This window comes from Mesoplodon mirus (assembly GCF_964341445.2).
Source record: "Mesoplodon mirus genome assembly, chromosome: X".
Classification (NCBI taxonomy): domain Eukaryota; kingdom Metazoa; phylum Chordata; class Mammalia; order Artiodactyla; family Ziphiidae; genus Mesoplodon; species Mesoplodon mirus.
The window spans coordinates 47,799,961-47,819,962 of record NC_138981.1 but is presented as its reverse complement, the minus strand read 5'-3'; the positions used below and the strand labels follow the sequence as shown (position 1 = coordinate 47,819,962).

Below are 20,002 nucleotides of genomic sequence, written 5' to 3'. Positions count from 1 at the left end.
CTGGAGTACTGTATGCCTTTAGAAAGCAGATGCCATGTCTTATTTATTGCTGTACTGAAGAGTCCAGCATAATGTTGAACACATAAGTGTTCAGTAAGTATTTACTGAACGACTAAAAATGGGGGATTCAGGACTGAATGATAAAGACTCTGCTGTCACAGCTCTACAGTTTATTTGAGGAGGTGGTACGTGCACGCAGTTAAATTTCAGGCCTAGCATGACTAACCTGTACAGGGCCGTGAATGATCCAGCCAGCAAGCAAGGTGGGTTTCTAATGGAGATCTTTGTGGACTAGGGTGCTGTCTGGAGGAGTCTGATGTTTGAAAGGCAGGCTGGACAGGGCTTAGGTTGATGAACTGTTGCCTCCCTCCCCTGGCAGATTGAGTCATATGTATGCCGAATGTGTTCCCGAGGGGATGAGGACGACAAGCTCCTGCTGTGTGATGGCTGTGATGACAACTACCACATCTTCTGCTTGCTGCCTCCTTTGCCTGAGATTCCCAAGGGTGTCTGGCGGTGCCCAAAGTGTGTCATGGCGGTAAGGACTTCCCAGCCCCAGTCTGTGTCTGCCTCGTAGGCTATCCTTGCCTTCCTTCATCTGGTCTTACTGAAAGCAGCCTCCTAGCTCAGCCACAGTCTTATGTTTTGGGTCCCTGGGGTGGGGCTAGGTTGAGCAGAACTTTGGGAGACAGAAAAGGAGGACACTCAGCCTGTGTTCTCTGGGAGCTCTCAGACCACCCCGGGAGGTGAGAGTCATGATGAGACAGATCATATGTGATGACATATAATCAAATGTTAAATTGTGTATTAGAAATTCAGATGTAGAAGTTCAGAGGACAGGAAAGTGACTAAGGGTAGTAATCAGGGAAGGTGTCAGCAATGAGATTTGGAGGACAGGAATATGAAAAAAAAATGTTCTTTTGATTTCCAAGTTTTTTATTCTTTGTTTCTTTTAGAAAGCTTGGAAAATAGACAAATTACCTATCATCTCACCACCTAGAGACAACCATTGTTAATAGTCTGGTATATTTTCTTCTCATCTTTTCGTTGTTGCATATATATAACTATCTTTAACAAGTTTGGGATCTTACTGTATATTTTCATTTGTTACTTTATAATCATTTTTCTATATTATTAAATTTATTCATGGGTATGATTTTTTTTTTCCTTGTAGGGGGTCCATCATGTGGGTATAATATTTATTTAGGTATTTTCCTTCTGTTGTGATAATTAGATTGGTTTGCAGTGTTGTAGATTTTAACTACAAGAGGTGGGCAGGCTTTCTAGACTGGGGGATGGAGGAGTGCAGGAGTAAGGATACATGGGGATAGTGTACCTAGTGCAAGAGAGGCAGTGAGGAGAGCAGCTGAAGCAGCAGTGAGGACTAAGAGGTCTGGGAGGTCTTCCAGTTCCATTTCATGAGCCTCCTACTGTGATCCAAATTCTGGGTGCTAGTCTACATCTCTCCCTGGGTTTCTGGAGAGTAGATGCTGACAGTTTCTTGCCCTGTCAACTGTGGTCATAGAGACCAGGTGTGCACGTGCACACACACTAGACACACACAAATGAGGAAAGAGACCAGGGCAGTGCATAATGTTCTTGGTAGTGGTGGGGATTCCTTTAGGGAGGAGTTTGGATACCAAAAGTATCATAGACAACAGACTGTCAGGTGTACTTGGCTCTCTTCTCTAAGTGGTTGTGGGCCAGTGGACCAGATTGACATTTAGTTTTCAGACATGAGCAGAAGGTGTGTCTGACTGGGGTACACACATCTCATCTAAAACCACGAACATAGATACAAAATGAGTTAGACACACGTCCTGTCTTCTGAGACAGTGTAAAGAACAGGAATAGTGTGGGGTTTGACACTAGGAGTTGGTGCCTTCGTTTCCCATCCTCCAAGCTACTAGAATATTCAGTGTCATTTTCCCAGGTCTGTAGTTCCAGTCTGGGCATAAAACTTCTCTAAGCATCCTGTATAAAGTCACATTTTATCTTGAGAGAAAAAATAGTGGCAGAAGAGCATGGGGTAGCATATTTAAGTCAGAGCCCATGGTTTAGATAGTAAAGTCCTAAAGGAAGAGACGAGCAAGAGCATGGTAGAAGTGCATGTGGGGAATGAAGAGACTAACTGTGCTCAAGTGCTAGGAGGAAAAGGTAGAGCTATGACGTGAGACCTGCCTCAGGGGCCTTCAGTACAGACCTAGGGCTGTTCTCCTCCTGACTCCTACCCCATATTCCAGCTCCGCTTTTGAGGATTCTCCACCTCTTTGCCTCTGCCTTGGTGACGTGTTCTCCTTTGGGTTTCAGGAGTGTAAGCGCCCCCCCGAAGCCTTTGGCTTTGAGCAGGCTACCCGGGAATACACTCTGCAGAGCTTTGGCGAGATGGCTGACTCCTTTAAAGCCGATTACTTCAACATGCCCGTACACGTAGGTGATGGAGGGCTGGGGTAGTGTCAGGGCTAGGGTCATAGGTGCCTGATGGTCAATAGCTTTCCTGGGTCAGTGGGGCCAGGATATGATGGGCCACGGTCATCTGCTACCCCTGTTCCTTAGATGGTGCCCACAGAACTCGTGGAGAAGGAATTCTGGCGGCTGGTGAATAGCATTGAGGAAGATGTGACTGTTGAGTATGGGGCTGACATCCATTCCAAAGAATTTGGTAGCGGTTTCCCCGTCAGTGACAGTAAGCGGCACCTAACCCCTGAGGAGGAGGTGAGTAGGTGATTGATTCATGGTTATGTCAGCTGTGTGACTTAAGCAAGTCGTTTAGTATCTGAAAGACTCAGTATCTCTATAGGATGGGGACTATTATGCCCACCTTATATGGTTGTTGTGAGATGTAGATGGGATGATATGTGTAAAGAACACAGCCCAATATCTGGCATGGCATCTCCAGTCATGAGATTGGCTGGTTTTTTGTCTGTAGAATTTTACAAATTTTATAAGAATTAAATGAGAAGGTATATGAAGTACCTGACAGGGTGCCTGGCTCATTCATAAGAAGTGTTCAGGGACTGGGATTGGAAGTGCAGGAAATAATGAGGCCCTAGGCCTGTATCAAGGGAAGGGTGCATTTTGGTCCAGAGCAGGGGCTTTCAACTTGCAGATATTTTGGTGGGTGGGCACATCTATAAACCTCCCTAAAATTGAAGTAAAGTGAAGTGAATTGAAATTTTGTGTGTATGCATTTGACGGAGGCAGGGGGAAGAACACCTATATTATTTCTTAGATGTTTCAAAAAGGTCTGTGACCTCAAAATTAAGGTTCCCTGGGCCAAAGATCTCCACTCCTTAGCAAAACTCTCATCCCTTTTCCACAAATACCTGACCTGACAGGAGTATGCTACTAGTGGCTGGAACCTGAATGTGATGCCGGTGTTGGAGCAGTCCGTACTGTGCCACATCAATGCAGATATCTCCGGCATGAAGGTGCCCTGGCTCTACGTGGGCATGGTCTTCTCAGCCTTTTGCTGGCATATTGAGGATCACTGGAGTTACTCCATTAACTACCTCCACTGGTGAGTGGGTTCCTGGAGAGCCAGGGAAGCAGTCAGGGTGGGCTCCTTCAGTACCATAGGTGTGTCCACTCTACATGTCTCCTTTCTGCTTGGCCAGGGGTGAGCCGAAGACCTGGTATGGGGTACCCTCACTTGCAGCAGAACATTTGGAAGAGGTGATGAAGAAGCTGACACCTGAGCTCTTTGATAGCCAGCCTGACCTTCTGCACCAACTTGTCACCCTCATGAATCCCAACACCCTCATGTCCCATGGTGTGCCGGTGAGTGTCCAGGAAATAGGAGCAAGGTGTAGGAATGAGTTAGTGGTGTCCTTTGTGGTGGTGGTGGTGGTGGTGGTGGTGGTGGTGGTCGTTGTCTGGAATCTACCCCTGCCCCTTTCTCATTCCTATTCTATCTTAATCAGGCTATAGGTTTGACAGAAATAATAGTGGTTAGAGATACAATGTGATGGTGAGCCCTCTGGGCCTGATGTTTGAGGGCAACACCTTAGGGATGGCTTCCACCAGTGGGAAAGGGAAATAGAGGAAGGACTGGGCAAGACAAGTCTCCTTACTCTTAAGGGCACACATCATTTCCATTCACCTCCGGTTAGTCACAGCTTAGTCACATGGCCACATCTAGCTGTGAGGAAAACTGGAAAATCTGATTTTTATTAAGGATGGTCATGTACCAGCTACAAATTGGAGGTCATGTTATTAAGAAAGAGGGTGAGAATGAATATAGGGGGACAACTAGCAGTCCCTGCTATCCTTTCCACATTGTGACCCTTGGAGCAGTGGGTAGGTCTGTTGACTTATTTAACAGGTCAGAGTTCTATGGTGGTAGTTAGTTTGCAATATATAAGTACCAAATCCACATGTTGTACACCAACATGTTATATGTCAACTATATCTCAATAAAGCTGGGACGGGGTGGGGGGAAGTAACCTAAAAAAAAAAAAGTGCCAATATCTTTCAGCATTAAAAAAAAAAAAAAAAAAGCTGAACCCAGAGTCCTGACTTGTCCTATTCTCCTTCTCTGTGGACTTCTCTCCCACCCTGGGTATACATCCTGGCTTACCTATAAGGGCGTTTATATTCCTGGGAATTTCTAACGTTGATTAGTATCGGCCAGTTTTCTGGTGTGGATCTTAAAATAACCTGATCAACAGTCCTGTAGAAACAGGAATGAGTACATCTTCCACCTCTGCTTTCAGTCTTATTCATTCTGTGCTGCTGCTCCTCCCCACTCCCTTCAACCCCGTCCCCCCAAAACCATCCTTGGCTACCTTGCCGCTTAGTCTAGTGCGTGGGACATGGTAGGCAGTCAGTATATGTTGAATTAATATCTCCTTGAAATCCCTGGTCATCTGTACAGTAGGTCAATGGTTCTCACCTGAATTTCTTCTTGCCTTCAGCTTGTTTTGCTATACTATATAACCTATGAGTAATACTTTTTATTATGCATTTTAGTGATACTTAACCAAGGTTTGAGATATCTAGGGAATTAGAGGAAATGCATTCCTTTTCCCTCTCTGCATCACTCCATTTAAGAATTACTGGAAAAAAAAAAAAAAGAATTACTGGGCTCAAGATGTAGAAATGACCAAGGACCCTTCAAGTTATGCTCTTCTTCACAAGTAGACATTGGGTCTGACCTTTCCTCAGACTCCTTTCTTCCTGACCCACAGCATCAGTTCTTTCCCACAGTGTCAAGGAGAATTATAAGAGTAGAAGAAGATTCTCCTTAAGGATTCAGACAGCTAAGATTCACACACACACACACACACACACACACACACACACACACTCAATTCTAATCTCTTTTTAAAAAAACTTTTATCACAGACTTTTTTGCTTCCACCTCCACAGCATTTCTCCTGCTCATAGCTCCCCAGCTTCTCTGGCCAGCTGCTGCTTCACCACCCCACCCTCTGTCTGCCAGGCCCTTCCTATAGGTAGTTCCCAGCGTCTCCAGGCTCTTTGGACTTGGCAGTATCCCCTCAATCCAGGACATCTGATTTTCATATTCGCATGTTGACAGGCTGCAGTTTAGCCAGCTGGAGGTCCCTCAGAGCTATCTTTGGCCGCGCCCCCCCCCCACCTCACCCATCTTCCCCTTTGGTGAGAGAGGGCCATTTCTTTTTATAGATAGAGATATATAATATAAGTATTTTCATTATAAAAGAAACATCCCCCCTTTCCAAAAAATGGCAGTAGAGAGGTCATCTCTATTTCCTCCACATTTTGTTACGTTTCCATCTGTTTTTTATGTAAGTTTTGACATGACAGTAATCAGTGTATGGATTTTATAATCTCTTGTTAAGTTTGATCATCTAGAATGGCATTGTCCAATTTGGTAGCCACTAGCCACATGTGGCTATTGAGCACTTGAAACATGGCTAGTCCCAACTGAAATGTACTGAAAGTATAAAACGTATGTTGGATTTCAAGACATCGTATGAAACAGAGAATGTGAAATATCTCACTAATACTTTTGTATACCAATTACACATTAAAATGATAATATTGTGGGTATATTAAATAAAATACATTGAAGTTAATTTCACCTGTTTCTTTTTACTTTTTTAATGTGGCTACTAGAGAATTTAAAAAGTACATATGTGGCTGGCATTATATTACTATTGGACAGTGCTGGTCTAGAATGATTTTTTACTTCCTCACCATGAACTATTTATAACCATCTTTTTTGAAAAACGGCTTTATTGCAGTATAATTTACATACCATAAAAATCACGCATTTTAAATGCACCATTCAGTGAATCTACAGAGTTGTGCTACCATCACCACAATCCAGTTTTAGAACATTTCCATCACCCCAAAAGGATCCCTTGTGCCCTTTTGTAGTCACTCTCCATTCCAATCCCTAGTCCCAGGCAACCACTGATCTGCTAACTCTAAAAATTTGCTTTTTCTAGACAGTTCATATAAATGGAATAATATGTGGTCTTTTGTGTCTGGCTTTTCACTTAGCATAACATTTTTGAGGTTCATCTATGTTATAGCTTGCTTCAGAACTTCATTCCTTTTTGTGGTGGAACAATATTATATTGTATGGATACACTGTATTTTGTTTGTCCATTCACCAGTTGATGGACTTTTGGGTCATTTTTTAATAGCTGCAGAATGTGAGGAGAGCTTTCTAAAAAAAACTGCATAGGAAATAGTAAAGTGACATTGCCAAAATGAGGGGGCATTAGGTTCTATTTCTGGCTCTGCTACTTGAGGCTTCTGTGGGACACAGTTTTCACATCTGTAAAATTAAGGCTGGGACTAGATCATTCAGCAAATACTGCTAGAACTCCCTCTGTGTGCAAGGCCTCTGGTCAGCACCCTGAAAGCAAATAAACTAATCCCTGCCTTTAGTCATGTGCAGTTGAGTAGAGGACAAAGGTGAGTAAACAACTGGAATAAAATATTAGAGGTGCTACAAAAGAACAACAGACTGGGTCATTAGGAAGTGGGTGCGGGGGGGAGGTCAGGAAAGCATTTGTAGAAGTGGTGACACTTGAAGGAAGAGTAAGTTTGCCTGTTGGGGCCGTGGCTTTATCATGTAGATAATGGGGATTCAAGTGAGGGGTTCTCAACATGGACATTACATAATCAGGTTTGCATTTTGGTTGGGGAAGACAGTTCTAGTGTTTGGTAATGGGGGCCAGTGCAGTAGTACAAGCAGTAAATACTGATGTTGCCTCTAAGTAGGGATAGATTTGAGAAGAAAATGTACTGGAGGTGGGAACTGATACATGGCCTGAATAAATGTGGAGATTCAGTATTGTTAGGATGCTAATTCTCTCCTCATTAGTCTAGAACCCTAGCAGATGAATTGTTGGGTTGAAGGCTATAAACATTTTAGGTTCTTGGTTATGTGTCAGCGATTTTGCTTTCCAGAGAGAAGTTATTGGTCCCCATTACCAGCACTGTACTTATTTCACTGTGTCTTCATCAGCATGGAATGTTCATTTTAAAAAACTTTGCAAGACTTCTTGGTAAAGACAGCTAATTAAACATACACATGGCTACTTCCATTCCTTACTGAAATTTCACAAAATGACACAAAGTGATTTTTTTTTTTAAGGTAAAAAAAAAAAATCACAGAGATGGGGAAAACAAGAAAAGAGACAATGATAAACAAAATTCTTGAAACTAGGAAACAAATAAGAAAACTGAATCTTAAGCCAGTTCTGGAACATCTGAGAACCAATCTGATTTATACCTCAGTACCCGCCAAAGGTTCAGTAATTGGTTGCAGCAGACATTCCGGGAGTAAAGACAAATGGGGTAAAAATAAAGATTGGTTCATATTTATATAAGAAGCTATGGGAGGGACTTCCCTGGTGGCACAGTGGTTAAGAATCCACCTGCCAGTGCAGGGGACATGGGTTCGAGCCCTGGTCCGGGAAGATCCCACATGCTGCGGAGCAACTAAGCCCGTGTGCCACTACTGCTGAGCCCGCATGCCACAACTACTGAAGCCCACGCGCCTAGAGCTTGTGCTCCGCAACGAGAAGCCACTGCAATAAGAAGTCCAAGCACCGCAACAAAGAGTAGCCCCGCTTGCCGCGACTAGAGAAAGCCCACGTGCAGCAACGAAGACCCAAAGTAAATAAATAAATAAATTAAAAAAAAAAAAAAAAAAGCAGCAGCAGTTATGGGATCCCCACCCACACTGGGCAGCTGGAAATGTGACCCTCCCTCACTCTAGCAAAAGACTGTGAGATTTACTTTCAAAGAGGTTGAAATAGATCTCTGGATTGAGGTCTTCTAGGTACAGTTGAGAGTAGAAGTGTAGTGAAACTAGTAGTATTCATTGTATACCTACTGAATGCTGAGGTTCCCAGCCATCTTCCTCCACTTGGCTCTTAGAACAATAGCAGCCAGACCTTTTTCCTTCAGGCAAAAAAATAGGAGAGTTTTCTCTGGGGAATCTGACTGGCCCAAAAGGAAAGACCTAGAGTTTCCCAAACTAAGTGGCTTCACTCTACAGTGACTCACAGTTGACACACTTCACCTCTGTACTCAGAACTTTCATTCAGCCTTTTCATTTCTTACTCTTGAATATAACTAGATAGCCACAGATTAACAGACAACTGAGAAAATTCTAGAATAAACAAAGTAGAACCAAATGGTAAAAAAGCAGCTTGGACAAACGGAGGCTAGGCAGGGAGAAGTAAACTTCAAAAAGAAAAGGGAAAGAAACCTTATTAATACCTTCAGAAATGAGCATATATTGCAAACATAAAATAAGAACAGGATGCTATTTTAAAAGAACATGCTGAGAACGAAAATTAAAATTAAGATAGCAAAAATGGAAGACAAAAAAATAAAAGCTTAGAAGATAAACAGTTAAGGAAATAATAGAAAGATAAAGATGGAAAAAGGCAGAGAAAGAGAATTTGTTCTGGGGGTTCAATATTCAAATAATTCTCTCTGAAAAGAATAAATGAAAACTGAAAGGATCAAATTGTTAAGAAATTGTTCAAGAAAATTTCCCTGAACTGAATGACAGTTTCCAGAATCAGAGGGCCTACCCAGTACATGAATGCAAATAGATCCACACCAAGGTATATCTGGTGAATTTTCATATCAAACAATGGGACCAGAAAACTCCTACAAGCTTTCCGAGAGAGAAAACAGGTTTCATTCAAAACATTAGGAGTCAGAACAGCTTTAGATTTTTCAAAAGCAACACTGGAATCTAGAAGATTAGAGCTGTGCCTTCAAAATTATTTTCTTTCTTTTTTTTTTCCAAAATGATTTTCAACTTAGAATTTTATGTGCAGATTATCAAGGTTGAGAGTAGAATAGAGGCATTTTTTTAAAAAGTTCTTCCTACGGTTTCTCAGGAAGCTGTTGGATGATGTGCTTAAGCACAGCAAAGGAACAAACCAAGAAAGAGGAAGACATGGGATCTAGGAAACAGGAGATCTATCATGGGAGAGTGACAATCCAGGGAGGGCAGCTGGTCCCAATTGAAACAGATCATAAGGCTCCATGAGAGACTGCTACAGAGAGGTGAAAAGTGATAGGAGAGAGGAGAGTTGGACACTTGTGCAAAAGGTTGGGATTAAATTACTAATACATGCACAGAAAACTAAGCAAATTGAGACATAGGAGGCTATTTTTAATATAGTCTAGAGGCATGTTATTTAGGACGGTTAAGGTGAATGCCAAAATAATCAGAAGAGGTGAAAATGAATGGCTCTGGGGAATAGAGAATGGCAGGGTTTGCTGATTTTTTTTTTTTTTTTTTTTTCTATACGTGGGCCTCTCACTGTTGTGGCCTCTCCCATTGCGGAGCACAGGCTCCGGACGCGCAGCCTCAGCGGCCATGGCTCACGGGCCTAGCCGCTCCACGGCATGTGGGATCTTCCCGGACCGGGGCACGAACCCGTGTCCCCTGCATCAGCAGGCGAACTCTCAACCACTGCGCCACCAGGGAAGCCCCGGGTCTGCTGATTTTATAACAGATCTTATAGAACCACTTGGCTCTTGAAACTGCTTACATGACTGGTAACAAAAATTAATGAAAAAACATGTCCAGCTTAATGAAAAGTGATATTTTGAATTTTAAAAAAATTATTAGGGAAGTTGAAATATTTTGGTATATGTACATTTCCCGCTTTTGACTCATATTTTCCTGTCATCACAAATCAAAACCTTGAGAGCAGAGACCAATGGTCCTTTCTTTCGGAGTCGAGGGTCTGGGAATCTGTTGCCAGACTGTGTTCCCTGAGACTTTCCTTCCTCTCCTTAAGGACCCTGCACTTAGATCTCTGTCTCAATGACCTTGGCTCTTCTTCCTCAGGTTGTCCGCACAAACCAGTGTGCAGGAGAATTTGTCATTACCTTCCCTCGTGCTTACCACAGTGGCTTTAACCAAGGCTACAACTTTGCTGAGGCTGTCAACTTTTGCACTGCTGACTGGGTGAGTCTGGAGTGTGATGGGATGGCAGGGAGAAGCAGGACGGTTGTGGGGAGGCTGAGGCACCATCGCCTCCAGACTTGGCCATACTCAACCTTGAACCTGTCCACAGCTGCCAGCTGGGCGCCAGTGCATTGAGCACTACCGCCGGCTCCGAAGATACTGTGTCTTCTCCCATGAGGAACTCATCTGCAAGATGGCTGCCTGTCCAGAGAAGCTGGACCTGAACCTGGCAGCAGCTGTGCATAAGGAGATGTTCATCATGGTGCAGGAGGAGCGGCGTCTACGAAAGGCCCTGCTAGAGAAGGTGGGTGGTGGGGAGAGTGCCCTGGATTGGGTACCCTAGTCTGGCAGAGGTGGGGGGGTAGGAAGAAGTAGAAGATGTAGCCTCTCCTCTTAGGGAGTAGTGAAAAGAACTGGACACATCTGGATTGGAAACTACAATTCCATTCTCTGCCATTTACTGATAACTGTTAGTAAGTTAATTTACTTCACTGAGCATCAGTATCCCCATCTGAAAAAAAATGGGGATGATAATAGTGCTTATCTTTTGGGATAGTTGAGTGCATTTAAGATGTTTAAGTAAGTGACCCATAGCAGGTGCTGTTATTGCTAATGATGTTATTGCATCATTATTTAAATAACCCAAGACCAACTGACATATGAAACCCCCACTTGCTGGTAAGCTGGATAACCTTTTCAAGTTAGTTAACCTCTCAAAGTCTCACTTTCCCACTCTAAAATGGGGATAAATACCTAACTTGCAGGGTGGTTGTAAAGCTCGAGTAGGTGACTTATGTCAAAGCATCTGTTGCTGCACTTGCAGTGTAGCAGATGCTGTTATTGGTAATATTAGTACATGAAGAAAATGATAGAAATACGGAACATTTCTTAAGAAATGCCATTTTATTACACTCATATAGTTTAGTAGCTCAAACTAGGTTAATATTACTGAGTAGAAGGCGGTCTTTAATAGATTTCTCATAACATGTCAGTTTTGTTTGTAGATGAGTGGGACTGCTCTTCATGTAGTTCAGCTGCCTTCTTTTTTTTTTATGCGTACGCGGGCCTCTCACTGTTGTGGCCTCTCCCGTTGCGGAGCACAGGCTCCGGACGCGCAGGCTCAGTGGCCATGGCTCACGGGTCTAGCTGCTCTGCGGCACGTGGGATCCTCCCGGACCGGGGCACGAACCCATGTCCCCTGCATCGGCAGGTGGACTCTCAACCACTGTGCCACCAGGGAAGCCCCAGCTGCCTTCTTAAGCTCCAAACCTGCCCAGTTAGGGAGTTGACTTAGTGAGAGTCCTCCATAGGATTACAAAGGAATGCTGGTCCTGAGGAATCCCTTGCTGGATCCCTTTTCTTAAAATAAGAAAGTTTAGGGTAATACTTTCTTATTTTCAAGCTCATTTATAACTTTCCTATGAGCATGGGTTGTAAGGAGAATTGCAGCTGTGGTAAGTGTTGGAAGTCTGGGGCCTGTCAGTCTGTGGTGTTAGTTGGTGAGCCCCTGGGCTTTTCTAGGCATCATTTGCTCTCTCTGTTCAGTGCTGTTATTGAATGATCCCTCTGGGGCTGTGCTACACTACAGAAGGAGTCAAAGCAAGGTGGGAAAAGATGTTTCCATCCTAACACTCAGAATTCTCTACACTTGGCCCTTACCTAAGGAGAAGGGTTCTGGACCCCGTAACTTCTGTCAAAGATTCTGTGTGTGTGTTTGAGTCTTTTTCTGGGGAGAGGGCTCATAGCTTGCATCCAGTTCTCAAAGGAGTCCATGATCCAAGAATACCTAGGGGCTTCATCCTTTCAGCAGCATTCTCTGGCTTCAGAATCAAAGTAGGCTGCAGTTAGATTCTCACTTTGGGCAAGTTACTCTCTCTGAGACTTAGTTTCCTCCTTAGCAAAATGAGACAGGCCTGTGAAATAGGTATCCTTATCTGAAGATTAGAGCCAATATCAGTAAATATTTTTTGAGCGCCTATTCTTTTTTTCCCCTCCTATAGTCATCATGTTGTACATTGGATCCCCCAAACTTACTTATCTTCTAACTGGAAGTTTGTATCCTTTGAGCAGCGTCTCCATATTTTCCCTACCTCCCTAGCCCTTGGCCACCACCATGCTACTGTTTCTTTCTTTTTTTTTTCTCTCTCTGGCTGCATTGCAAGCCGGTTTGCAGGATCTCAGTTCCCTGACCAGGGATTGAACCCAGGCCTCGGCAGTGAAAGCCCGGAATCCTAACCACTAGGCCACCAGGGAACTCCCACTACTCTGTTTCTATGAGTTTGGCTTTTTTAGATTCCATATATAAGTGATATCCTATAATACTTGTCTTTTTTGTCTGATTTGTTTGACTTAGTATAATGTCCTCAAGGTCTATCCATGTTGTCACAAATGGCAGGATTTATGTCTTATGGCTGAATAATATTCCATTTTATATGTGTATGTATGTATACACACCCCCCCCACACATATTTATCCATTCATCCACTAATGGACTCCTAAGTTATTTCCATATTTTGGCTATTGTGAATAATGCTGCAGTCAACATGGGAGTGCAGATATCTCCTTGAGATCCTGGTTTCATTTCCTTTGGATATATACCCAGAAGAGGGATTTCCGGATCATATGGTAGTTCTATTTTTAATTTTTTCAGGAACCCTTCATACTGTTTTCCAAAGTGACTGCACCAGTTCGCATTCCCATCTCAGTGCACAAAGGTTCCTTTGTCTCCACATTCTCTCCAACACTTGGTATCTCTTGTCTTTTTGATAATAAGCCATTCTGACAGGTGTGAGGTGATAATTATGGTTTTGATTTGCATTCCCTGATGATTAGTGATGTTGCGCATCTTTTCATGTACCTGTTGGCCATTTGTATGTCTTCTTTGGAAAAACGTCTATTCAGGTCCTTTGCCCAATTTTTATTCGGGTTGTTTGGTTTTTTGCTGTTGAGTTGTATGATTCCTTTATATATTTTGGATATTAACCCTTTAGCAGATAGACGGTTTGAGGATATTCTCTCCCATTCCATGGGTTGCCTTTTCATTTTGTTGATAGTTTCTTTTGCTGTGCAGATGCTTTTTAGTTTGATGTCGTCCCACTTATTTATTTTTGCTTTTGTTGCTTGTGCTTTTTAGGTATCATGTACAAGAAATCATTGCTAAGACCAATGTCCAGGAGCATTTTCCCTATATTTTCTTCTAGGAGTTTTATGGTTTCAGGTCTTATTTTTAAGTCTTTAATCCATTTCAAGTTAATTTTTGTGAGTGATATAAGATAAAGGTCCAGTTTCATTCTTCTGCATATGATTATCCAGTTTTCCCAGGACCAGTTATCAAAGAGACCATCCTTTCCCCATTGAGTATTCTTGGCTTCCTTGTCAAATATTAGTTAACTATATATACGAGAGTTTATTTTTGGGCTTAATTCTGTTCCATTGGTCTGTTTTTATGCCATAACCATACTGTTTTGACTACTACAGCTTTGTAATATAGTTTGAAATCAGGAAACTTCATACCTCCATCTTTGTTTTTCTTTCTCAAGATTACTTTGGCTATTCAGGGCCTTTTGTAGTTCCACTATGCTAAGTGCTAAGATACTTTCCTAAGTCCTTAGTCACTTTACCTTTGTTAATCCTCATAACAACCCAATGAGGATAGTACTATTGTCTCCATTTTACAAAGTAGGGAAACTGAAACCCAGAGATGTTTAAATAATTTACTCAATATCAACGCAGCTAGGTTTGTAATGTGCAGTGGACTCATCTTATGAGCAGGATTTGTAATGTGCAGAGCGCATCTGTGGCAGAGCGGGATTTGTAATGTACAATGGACTTATGCAGAAGTTAGGTTGGTATAGAAGACAAAAACGTTAGAATCAAAATTTCCCTCTAAAATCCCTAAAATTGCCCATTATGTATAGCATTATATTGTCTTTCAATTACTCCAAGATAGCTGGCTTTTCCTCCATTTTTGGAAGGGATTGCTTTTTCTTCATCTAATCAACAGATAAAGTCATTGGCTTAGGTTTGGAGGCCATGTTTTTTGGGGGGGAAAAATTGTATCTTTAAACACTGAGCACAAGCACGTAGAGTTTATTTCTCTAAGTTATAGATGTGTGTGCAGTGTGCTGATAAAGCAGCCAAGCACAGTGCCTGAAACACAGTGGGCGCTGAGTGCCGGGGAGCTAGCATTATTCCCCAGTACATGGCACTTCTCTTGGCCACTTCCACATATTGCCATCTCTCTGGTGCCTTGGTCCACCACTTTCCTCACCTTCTCTCACCCCAAAGGTCCTTTCTGCTGATCTGAATCTTACCTGATTTTTCTCCCTCTCAGCCCACACTGATCTTACCCTGCTTCACGTGATTCCCCCAGCTTTGAGAGTTTGGACTTCACAAAGGCAGTGTGCTCTGTGGAGTTTTGTCTCCCCCACAGCTCTTAGCACAGATTTGAGTCTAATGTGGGGCTCAGTGATTCTACTGTGGGGCTCAGTGGTGGCTGAGTTAGGGGTTTCTGCAGCCCTCTTCTTGTTCTATATAATGATCACCCCCAGGGCATCACGGAAGCTGAGCGAGAGGCTTTTGAGCTGCTCCCGGATGATGAGCGCCAGTGCATCAAGTGCAAGACGACATGCTTTCTATCAGCCCTAGCCTGCTACGACTGCCCAGACGGCCTTGTCTGCCTTTCCCACATCAATGACCTCTGCAAGTGCTCCAGTAGCCGGCAGTACCTGCGGTGAGCAGGGGGCCTACCTGGAGGAAGTGGGCTGAGGAGGGGGATGCAGAACTGGGCCAGATGTGCTCTTCCCTGCCCTCTTCCTCCAGATATCGGTACACCTTGGATGAGCTCCCTGCTATGCTCCATAAGCTGAAGGTCCGGGCTGAGTCCTTTGACACCTGGGCCAACAAAGTGCGAGTGGCCCTGGAGGTGGAGGATGGGCGGAAGCGCAGTGAGTGATGGGGGGACGGAGGGACTCCACAGGCAAGTTCTATTCCCTTTTCTTCTGTACTCCCCCACCCCCTTCCTCTGCCCTTACTCAATACTGCCTACTCCTTGCTGCTCTCATTCTCTCTCCAGGCCTTGAAGAGCTGAGGGCACTAGAGTCTGAGGCCCGTGAGCGGAGATTTCCTAACAGTGAGCTGCTGCAGCGACTAAAGAACTGCCTGAGCGAGGCAGAGGCTTGCGTGTCCCGGGCTCTGGGGCTGGTCAGCGGCCAGGAAGCTGGGTATGGCAGCATGAGGTGTTGGGCACAGGTAGCCTGCTGAGGAGCCAGCACCTAGGAGAAGGACTATGGCAGGGGGAGGGGTGGACTCTGAGTACCATTAGGCAGATGACATCAGCAGGAAGCTGACAAGCACTGCAGTTGGAGGCGTTGGGGAGGGCAGGGAGGCCAGGCAACTAGAATGGAGGGGAGCGCCTCAGTGCTAAGAAAGCTAGGAATGTTTCTTTTTATCAGTACCTGAAGGTACTGATTTCAGACAGGCCGAGGGATTTTGTGGGCAGGGAGGTGTTGTGGGAGGTTTAGGGACAAGAAAAGGACACAGAAGCATAAACTGATCATAGAGTTCACAGTAGAAGATGGATTAAAATTATCCAGCTTCTGTTACCATCAATTTCTCAGCTTCCCCCACCAAATATATACTATATTCCTCTCTTCTAATTCTTTCCCCCCATCATATGAACTTGCATGTATCTTAAAACCCTCCCCCTAACCTGGGCATTTGTGGGGAACTGTGAAGTATGAGAGGTCAAGTGGGCAGGGATGAGGAAAGGTGTTGGGCCTTAGCACAGAGATGGAGGGAGGGGACTGGGTTTGGACTTGAAACCCTACATGTGAAACTCCATAGCCCCTACAGGGTGGCTGGTCTACAGATGACCCTGGCTGAGCTCCGGGCCTTTCTGGACCAGATGAACAACCTGCCTTGTGCCATGCACCAGATTGGGGATGTCAAGGTGAGGAAGGGTGGGCTTGAAGTGCTGCTGAGGGATCGGGGAGGGGATTGGGGGACCTGAGCAGCAGGCCATTCTTGGCTTCTTTCAAAAGTTGCAAGTATTTGGGCAAGACAGGATGCACGTGTGAGAATAACGGGAGGTAGGAGGCAACGGGTTTTTAGCAAATTGCCTCTTAGAAATGGGATTTGAGGGGCAGGTGACAAGGGTACAGGTACAGGATGCATAGTCAAGGGAAGGTTTCCTGGTGGAGGTGGAAGAGGAGAAAGGAAGTAACAAGGATGTTTGTGGGCCTGGAAAGCTGAGTCAAGTTCAGGAAGGTAGAGGAGTGGGATGGAGAGGGCAGTGGACACCAGTATGAGTGTAGAGATTGTGAGAAGGCCAAGCATAGCACAGCATTTTTAGGACAGAGGGTCTCTTGATACTATACATCAAAGTCCTCTGGGGACTTAAATAAAGCACAGGCTCCTGACCAACCCCTATTAAGAATCTCAAGGAGTGGACCCAGATATCTGCATTTTAACAGATGCCACAGGGTATTCTATCGGGCAGTGAGTGTTGGGAACCACTGCTTAGGGCCTGGCAAAGGAAGAGAGCCCAGCCCGTGCTAGGCTCTCCTCGCAATTACTGGAGGGTAAGAAGGTAGGTAGGGCAGGGGTATGTGGTGGTGGGATTTCTGTGTGAGCCCTGCTGAGGAGTTTGTTCTTTATCTGTGTTCTGGTAGGGTATTCTGGAACAGGTGGAAGCCTACCAGGTTGAAGCCCGTGAGGCCCTGGCCTCATTGCCCTCCAGTCCGGGGCTCCTGCAGTCCCTGCTGGAGAGAGGGCGGCAGCTGGGGGTGGAGGTACCTGAGGCCCAGCAGCTCCAGCGGCAGGTGGAACAGGCGCGATGGCTGGATGAGATGAAACGCACACTGGCCCCCTCAGCCCGAAGGGGCACCCTGGCTGTCATGCGGGGACTGTTGGTCGCGGGTGCCAGTGTAGCCCCTAGCCCTGCTGTGGACAAGGCCCGAGCTGAACTGCAGGAGCTACTGACCATTGCTGAACGCTGGGAGGAGAAGGCCCATCTCTGCCTGGAGGCCAGGTGGGTCTAGCTTCTTCCCCTCCCTGTTCTACCGCAACCTTCAAAGTTCAGCAGAGAAGCTGAAGATGATTCCCATGGGTGGCCTTGGGCACCAGACTCCTGTGTTGGTGTATTGACTATCCTCGCCTTTTTTGTTTCCTATCTTTTTTTTTTAAACTCCATAGTACACGTAGAGGCAGAGATAGTCTTACGGAGAAGCAGAGATGGACAGATACAGAGCTATATAGAGGACTAGCTCCACGGGCTGACGTGTGCACACACTCACAAGCACGAGTACCAAAAGGCAGATGGACAGGTGTCAGTAGAAAGACACCATGCAGGGGACAATCTGACAAACTGCAGCACCAGGTTAATACTGCAGGTTGTGTGTGTAGGCACTGCCAGCAGGCTGACAGACTGGTGGACAAGCAGAGGCATGAAGGTATGGCAGAAGTTGGGTGCGTGCAATCTGGAGCAGGCAGGGACTGACAGCCGTGCGTAGGCAAAATACAAGCAAATAGGCCCAAGCAGCAGCCCCAGGGGCTCATACCGCTGTATCTGGAAGTCAGGCTGGGCTTCTGGTCAGGCAGACCACCCCACACTGAGGCCTCTCTTTTCCCTACCTTTAGGCAGAAGCATCCACCAGCCACGCTTGAGGCCATAATTCATGAGGCAGAAAACATCCCTGTTCACCTGCCCAACATCCAGGCTCTCAAGGAGGCTCTTGCTAAGGCCCGGGCCTGGATTGCTGATGTGGACGAGATCCAAGTGAGGACCCTGTTGCCCCCCGCCCTCCACCGCCCCGTTCACCCGACAGCTTCAGTCCAGCTGGGAGAGATGGCATACATTGCGTTGTGCTGGGTTGAGTTGGGTTGGCTAGAGAGAGGAAGGGGTCACAGCACATCGTGAGGAGGCAAAACGTGCTTGGTGAGCATTGTGAAGAAAGGTTGCAAGGCTGGCCTGAGGGAAGATAGGATGCTGGTTAGGATGAGAATGGTGGGGGGCAGGGAGGATAGAAGAGGCAAACCACAACAAAATAACTAGTCTGGTGGTCCTGGGGACTGACTGGATATCCAGAGGCTGAGCCAATGGATATAGGAGTTGTAAGAGAGAGCCAGGTGGGTGTGCCTTCCTTAGGATGATCCCTGTTTTTTCTGCCTCAAGACTGTGATTCCAGTCTGTCTTCCCAGCTCAGGGCCAGGCACAGAGTAGCATCATAGATGTTGGCAAGTTGAAATGAGCTTTCTCTTGCCCCTGTGCCAGAATGGTGATCACTACCCCTGCCTGGATGACTTGGAGGGCCTGGTGGCTGTTGGCCGGGACCTACCTGTGGGGTTGGAGGAGCTGAGACAGCTAGAGCTGCAGGTACTGACGGCGCACTCCTGGCGGGAGAAGGCCTCCAAGACCTTTCTCAAGAAGAATTCTTGCTACACTCTGCTGGAGGTGAGGCCTAGGACCCTGACCCACGGCCTCTCCTGCCTCTGGCCCAGCTGTCGTGAAGACAGCTCATATGAGTGGGGCTTTGGGGGTGCTGGGCAGGGGAGGGAGCGGGTGGGAGTGAGGGGAAGCCTGGACATTCCTCCTTTGTCTCCTTGCCTCAGGTGCTCTGCCCGTGTGCAGATGCCGGCTCAGACAGCACCAAGCGCAGCCGGTGGATGGAGAAGGAGCTGGGGTTGTACAAATCTGACACAGAGTTGCTGGGGCTGTCTGCGCAGGACCTCAGGGACCCAGGCTCTGTGGTAAGGAGCTTGGGCCCAGATGGGGAGAAGAGCCTGGTGACAATAGTGTCTGAGCCAGGTGGCCATGAGCAGACCACTTGCTCCCTGGGCCCCAGTTCTCTTGGTTTGGGAGTGGGGTATTCATGGTGCCAGAGAAGGAGGGTTGGGGTGCTGACCTCTCCTCCCCTGTCCTGGGCACGGCAGATCGTGGCCTTCAAGGAGGGGGAACAGAAGGAGAAGGAGGGAATTCTGCAGCTGCGTCGCACCAACTCCGCCAAGCCCAGTCCACTGGCATCATCGACCACAGCTTCCTCTGCAACCTCCATCTGTGTGTGTGGGCAGGTGCCAGCCGGGGTGGGAGCTCTGCAGTGTGACCTGTGTCAGGACTGGTTCCATGGGCGATGTGTGTCGGTACCCCGCCTCCTCAGTTCCCCAAGGCCCAGTCCCACCTCATCCCCACTGCTGGCCTGGTGGGAGTGGGACACCAAATTCTTGTGTCCGCTGTGCATGCGCTCACGGCGCCCACGCCTGGAGACCATCCTGGCACTGCTGGTAGCGCTGCAGAGACTGCCTGTGCGGCTGCCTGAGGGTGAGGCCCTGCAGTGCCTCACAGAGAGGGCCATCAGCTGGCAAGGCCGTGCCAGGCAGGCTCTGGCCTCTGAGGATGTGACTGCTGTGTTGGGACGGCTGGCCGAGCTTCGCCAGCGGCTGCAGGCTGAACCCAGGCCCGAGGAGCCCCCTACCTACCCTTCGGCCCCTGCCTCTGACCCTCTCAGAGAAGGCAGTGGCAAGGATATGCCTAAGGTGAGCTGCACAGCCCAGCTCTTT

The 20,002-nt window shown here is 46.2% G+C and overlaps 1 protein-coding gene across 12 annotated transcripts in view; it reads left to right on the top strand.

Annotated features, from left to right (window-relative positions):
* KDM5C (lysine demethylase 5C) overlaps positions 1-20,002 on the top strand; it is a 32,173-nt gene that overhangs the window by 10,220 nt on the left and 1,951 nt on the right. For all 12 annotated transcript variants that reach the window (XM_082609450.1, XM_082609448.1, XM_082609457.1 and 9 more), the window contains 16 exons: positions 380-538; positions 2,311-2,430; positions 2,557-2,715; positions 3,339-3,520; positions 3,618-3,780; positions 10,328-10,447; positions 10,557-10,751; positions 14,998-15,179; positions 15,269-15,393; positions 15,522-15,669; positions 16,292-16,397; positions 17,119-17,477; positions 18,086-18,224; positions 18,720-18,899; positions 19,058-19,195; positions 19,379-19,978. In XM_082609450.1, coding sequence (XP_082465576.1) covers positions 380-538; positions 2,311-2,430; positions 2,557-2,715; positions 3,339-3,520; positions 3,618-3,780; positions 10,328-10,447; positions 10,557-10,751; positions 14,998-15,179; positions 15,269-15,393; positions 15,522-15,669; positions 16,292-16,397; positions 17,119-17,477; positions 18,086-18,224; positions 18,720-18,899; positions 19,058-19,195; positions 19,379-19,978 — 3,075 coding nt within the window. The remainder of the gene's footprint in view (positions 1-379; positions 539-2,310; positions 2,431-2,556; positions 2,716-3,338; positions 3,521-3,617; positions 3,781-10,327; positions 10,448-10,556; positions 10,752-14,997; positions 15,180-15,268; positions 15,394-15,521; positions 15,670-16,291; positions 16,398-17,118; positions 17,478-18,085; positions 18,225-18,719; positions 18,900-19,057; positions 19,196-19,378; positions 19,979-20,002) is intronic.